The 5,135-nt window shown below is 45.8% G+C and overlaps 1 protein-coding gene across 2 annotated transcripts; it reads left to right on the top strand.

Moving 5' to 3' along the window:
• Positions 1-367: 367 nt before the first annotated feature.
• On the top strand, positions 368-4,130 carry LOC127305280 (uncharacterized). Of its 2 annotated transcripts, none has more exons than XM_051335692.2 (5): positions 368-751; positions 840-1,062; positions 1,865-1,968; positions 2,486-2,549; positions 3,869-4,130. In XM_051335692.2, exons 1-4 carry the CDS (start codon positions 713-715, stop codon positions 2,504-2,506), a joined length of 387 nt encoding a protein of 128 aa, XP_051191652.1. In that variant the 5' UTR covers positions 368-712; the 3' UTR covers positions 2,507-2,549; positions 3,869-4,130. The 2 variants fall into 2 exon arrangements, 1 of the variants encoding a protein (XP_051191652.1); XR_007853788.2 differs by having other exon boundaries at positions 370-751; positions 2,465-2,549.
• Positions 4,131-5,135: the final 1,005 nt, after the last annotated feature.

Here is a 5,135-nt window from a genome sequence, read left to right as displayed (position 1 = left end):
GTAGTACCCCTACTAGATTTGTTTGTTCTTTTTCTTTTATGCATCATCATGCATCATGCATCATATCATTCATATTTTATCTAATAAAATAAAAGTATTTTTATAAACCCTAGCTTGTTGTTTTCCCTCTCATATGGTTATTTAAAAAAAAACCCCTTTCTTTCTTATCTTCTTCCAATAATAATAATAAATAAATAAACCCTCCTCTCTCCCCTGGCCTAGTTCTCCCTCTCTTTTCCTTTCAGCCCAAGCCCAGCCCACCTTCCCGTACCGGTTCGAGCATCTTCCTGGCACGGGCACGAGAGAGGCGTGAGCCTCTAATGGCAGACGTCACCCTCCACCAACCTGGCCTCCACCTGCTCCCTCCCCTCTCTTATCCTCCACGCAAACCCCAGCACCAGAAACCCTAGCCTCCTCCATCTTTCCTTCCTCGCGCCGCCACTAATTTCTTCCTCTCTTTGTTGTTCTTCTCTCCACCAAAACCCTCCCAGAGAGCACGTTCGTTCACAGCACAGGAAACCTCCACACCAACCTCACCATGGCGCGTCTGCTGTAGACCTTCCCTCGCCGAGCTGAGACCACCGGAAGATGCGCCTCGTCGTCCTCGTCATCTCCGTCCAAGGAATCGAGTCAAGACCCCGTAAATCGAGCGCACGGTCGCCGTTCCCTTCTCCGTTTGGCCATGCTCCGGCGATGATTTTGTCGCCGCCCTATGTCCTCCTCCTCTTGTGACCACGCCATCGGCTTCAGGGTGAGAAGGCGCACCTCCCGAACCCTTTCTTCCTCCTCCTCTCCATCCTATCCATGCCGCCGACGGTGACGCCATTATCTCCCTGCAGGACCTCGTCGCCGGCGAGCTACGGCGGTCCCTCGTCGCCAAGGCCGCCACATACCGGTTCCTTGCACCAAGGCGCATCCCCGATGCCAGCTACTCCGTCCCGGTTCGCTCAGAATCCTCAGATCAAGGCTCGACTGCGAGCTCCGCCATGGTTGCCCGTGTCTCAGATCTCCGCCTCGTTTTGGTTCAAAAGGTTGCGTGCCTTCTCCAAATCAGCATCAGAGGTAGTAACACAGTGGTTAGCACCTTGTTTGTCATCTATGAGATCCCGTGTTCAATTCCTATGGGAGGCGATTTAATCGGTAATCCCTATTCTCCGCTTATAGCGGGAGGGATCGGGCGCACCGCACAGGGGCAGTTTTCTCTGGGCCGGCCCATTTAGCGAGGACAGTATGTTTCCTCTGGTTTTTCTTGTAAGCGGTTTTCTTTGGGTTTCTCTGGTTTTCTTCCGGTTTGGCTGGTTTTCCGGATTTTCTGCCAGTTTTTTTAAAATCAAATTTGTATTTTTATAATTTTTTGAACCTTCTGTAACCCGAACTTTTTTTAATTTCTGAACTTTTTCAAATTTTGAACATTTTTTAGATTTGAACATTTTTTAGTTTTAAACAATTTTTAGCTATGAACATTTTTAAAATTCGAATATTTTTCAGATTCAAATTTTTTAATCTTTGAACTTTTTTAGATTGGAACAATTTTAAAATTTGAACATTTTTCAGATTTGAACATTTTAAAATTCGAACATTTCTTAGTTTGAACATTTTCCGATTTTGAACTTTTTAAAATCTGAACAATATTCAACTTCGAACAGTTTTCAAACTTGTATATTTGTTCGAAATTTGAATATATTTCGAAATAAAGACCACCACAAAACTGACAACCCATAGCTGGAAGGTAGCACGTGCGAGCGTAGGAGATAAATGGGCCAGGCCCAAATGGTGTACGCTTAAGCGAATTGGTCTGGACACATCGCTTAAAGCGATGTATAGGAGGACCCATTTAATCCCTCCATTTCTTTTTCTACCCCAGATCCGCAGATGGGCTTCGCCCTGTTTTCCTCTGGATGCAGCCCAGCTCGCCAGGCCGCATCTCTCATCCCCGTGATGGATCAGATCCGGCCCACGTCGCGGCAGGTAGCAGCCCAACACGTCCAGACCCCTCCTCTCGTTTTATTTTGTTCAACTCTTTTGCAAACATGGTTTAAATCATATCTCCCAAACTACAACTCGAAATAAAAAATATTATATATGAAAATTGCTCAGAAAAATGTACTGAACATGAATATGGCATTCATACATCTGTTTGCATTTTGCATCATGACACGCGTTGATAGTTATGCATGTCCACCTCTCATATATGCGGAGTATTTCGGATTTCCAACTAGGGATTTCCCCGCTCCGTTTAATACTGAAGTAGCGCACCCCTGCCATGTCTTGTCATGCTAATCAACACTTAAATTTGCCGATAGAAAATGCAACTCCAACCTAATTTGTTTGTCCGGGGTTCCGACTCCGATTAAATTGGATAAGTGCATCGCATCATCCTTGCCATGTCCAGCATGCATATTATATCTGGAGCATGCCGATTCTTCTCCGTAGTAGTAAGATTTGCATCCGATGTTTGTTGTAGCATTTGCTTCTTCCCGGATAGGATCACGAAGTGTTGATGTGAGATACGACAAGTTCTCCGGATGTTCCTCGGCAAGCTTTAACAGGCAAGCATTTTCCCTTATACTCATGTCCCTGCAGGAGTCGCTCACCTATTTTATTTTGCCTTCTCCCTCATGCTATCCTTAAGTTGCGTTCTTGTGACGTGTCCCTTCCACTTGTTACCTCAAGCAGCCTATATTGACTCCACCAACCACCTACAGCTATTGTTTGGTTATCGGGTCTGCCTTGCGAGTCGTAGTGCATGCTAGTGCTGTTTTATCTTGTTACCGTTGTTGTTATCTTATCGGGATATGTTGGGTTGTTGGGAGGTTGTCACATGCTATATCAGTTGTTGGAGATACACATGCTTTACTTAATTGTTAACAACTAAAATTGTAAGCAGAGGCATCTGTGAGCCCCTTTGCGAAAGCATCAGAACTTTGACTCGCTAATGTCCCCTAGGACCCGAATTCTTGTTATCTGTTCCGAGATTGAGCGCTCTACCCATACGTGGGGGAGTGGGACCCCCATCACCCACTACCTTTCCTCGAGTCTGTTTATTGGGAGCCACAACCTTGGTTTCATTTGCCTATGCCATGCTTTACTTACTGTTGCCTTCAGGTGTTTACTTCCTGTTGCTTTCGGGTGTTTATATTCTGTACTGTATCTTGCGGGACGTTTGGCGAAGCGTGTGGTTCGCACGCCTAGCCGCCGACGCAAACCTCTGGGTCCGTATCGGAGTACGGCCGGACTTCATCACGGGTAGCTTAGTTGGGTGGCTCCCATTTAAACTTTCTCTTGCATTGGGAACGGTCTTGATGTGAGACTCCACCTGTAGTAAGTGTCTTCGAGCATGCGTATGGTTACATTTGGGCAACCCCTGCAGGGTGTACATCTTATCGATAAGCCGTGTCCGCGGTTATGGACGACTTGGAATTGTATAGCTTGATCATAGAACAACTTGCACTTTTATCTTGTTGCTAATAATCTGATAATAACTTGCGTAGTAATATAGCCTTACTACAACCGTTACCCAATAAAACTTGTCCACCGTTGAGTGTCTTTTACATTGCCTCTTCGCAATTGTTGGAGGGGATATGTGTAATCGGCTAGGTTATGTTTGTGTAGTATTTTATCTGTTACCTTATGCGCTCTCTCACCTTCTCTGATTAGACGAATGTTGTAGAGTGTCTCTATAGGTTTTTAGTGCTTGCGCTGCCGCTTATCTCCACCATATTGCCTATGACGTTCCTCTTGTGTCCTCTAAGTCCCCTGCGTGCCTCAAGTACAAAGGACGACTGGTTGACGAATGCTTATATGTCTTGAAGTCTTGTTAAGTACGAACCCGTACTTATTGCTGCTTCTACGGGATATAACCGGGCAGGTATGAAGATATGTTCGATGAAGACGACGTTAGCAAGGTTACCCTTCCGGCTTGGCCTGGGCAGGGTTATGGACGCCACTGGTTATCTTCAGGACTCTTAGTCCAATTTGTATCTTGTCCGTACTCGGACGTATTCGCTCTTCTGTATGAGTTGGATCTTTGTATTGAATATTTGTATCTTGACTCGTTGGAGTCGTTGTTGTAATATATGTATCTTGTGGGCTCTATTGTAATCATGTTGTAATGTTACCGCTCGTGTTAATTCCTCTGGCATCACGTCTGTGATTCGTCGCGCACGTCGTGTCGGAGGGCGTCTCTGGATCGATATCGTGCGGATTTCGGCGGGATCGCTGGAATCCTCAGGATACCGGTTTGGGGGCGTCACAAGTACCTTTCCGGTATAAGTGATTTACATGATCTCATGATCGAAAGGACTAGGTAACTATGTATCGAAAGCTTATAGCAAATAACTTAATGACGTGATCTTATGCTACGCTTAATTGGGTGTGTCCATTACATCATTCATATAATGATATAACCTTGTTATTAATAACATCCAATATTCATGATTATGAAACTATAATCATCTATTAATCAACAAGCTAGTTAAGAGGCTTACTAGGGACTCATTGTTGTTTACATAACACACATGTATTAATGTTTCAGTTAATACAATTATAGCATGGTATATAAATATTTATCATAAACACAAAGATATATAATAACCACTTTTATTATTGCCTCTTGGGCATATCTCCAACAGAGCAGTCACACACCTTCGACGGGGTGATCATCCTCGAGTAGGCACGCCCGTTGACTCCAGTGGCGGCGGCGCTAGATGTAGGTTAATTTAGTTTTAGTTAAAAGTTGCTATCCAATGTATGATGGCGCAATTTTTTAAAAATACATGTCTAAATACAGGTCCTGCTAATTGAGAAGTACAAATCGTAAGGGCATCTCCAACGGCGCGACGAAACGGACGTTGAGCGACCCTTTTTGTCCGCCGTGATCGGAAATGCATCCGGGCCGTCCTCCAGCGGGGCGACGCAAAGTGACCGGGCCGTCCGCGGCGACGCAAACCTAGCCCAAATATGCGCCTCGGATGCGTCTCTGCGGACGTTGCGCGGACACCGAAAGTGTCCGCTCGCGTCTGGCAGACGTTTCGTCGGGCCCGCCTGGCAGTGACCCTGCGTCGATGCGTCTTCTCAGGCGCGCCAGCGAATGGCGTCGCTGCGTCGCTTCGGCAGTCTGCGCCATGTTAATGGCG

The sequence above is a fragment of the Lolium perenne genome, chromosome 6, assembly GCF_019359855.2.
Source record: "Lolium perenne isolate Kyuss_39 chromosome 6, Kyuss_2.0, whole genome shotgun sequence".
NCBI classification, from domain to species: Eukaryota; Viridiplantae; Streptophyta; class Magnoliopsida; order Poales; family Poaceae; genus Lolium; species Lolium perenne.
Note: the sequence above shows the minus strand (reverse complement) of the source record. Positions and strands in the feature narration are given on the sequence as shown.

Excerpts from the sequence above, each read along its gene's own strand:
- LOC127305280 (XM_051335692.2), top strand. The coding sequence starts at position 713 with ATGTCCTCCTCCTCTTGTGACCACGCCATCGGCTTCAGG. Across the intron at positions 1,063-1,864 it reads TCTCCAAATCAGCATCAGAG|ATCCGCAGATGGGCTTCGCC; the intron begins GTAGTAACACAG and ends TTTCTACCCCAG. Across the intron at positions 1,969-2,485 it reads TCCGGCCCACGTCGCGGCAG|GATCACGAAGTGTTGATGTG; the intron begins GTAGCAGCCCAA and ends CTTCCCGGATAG.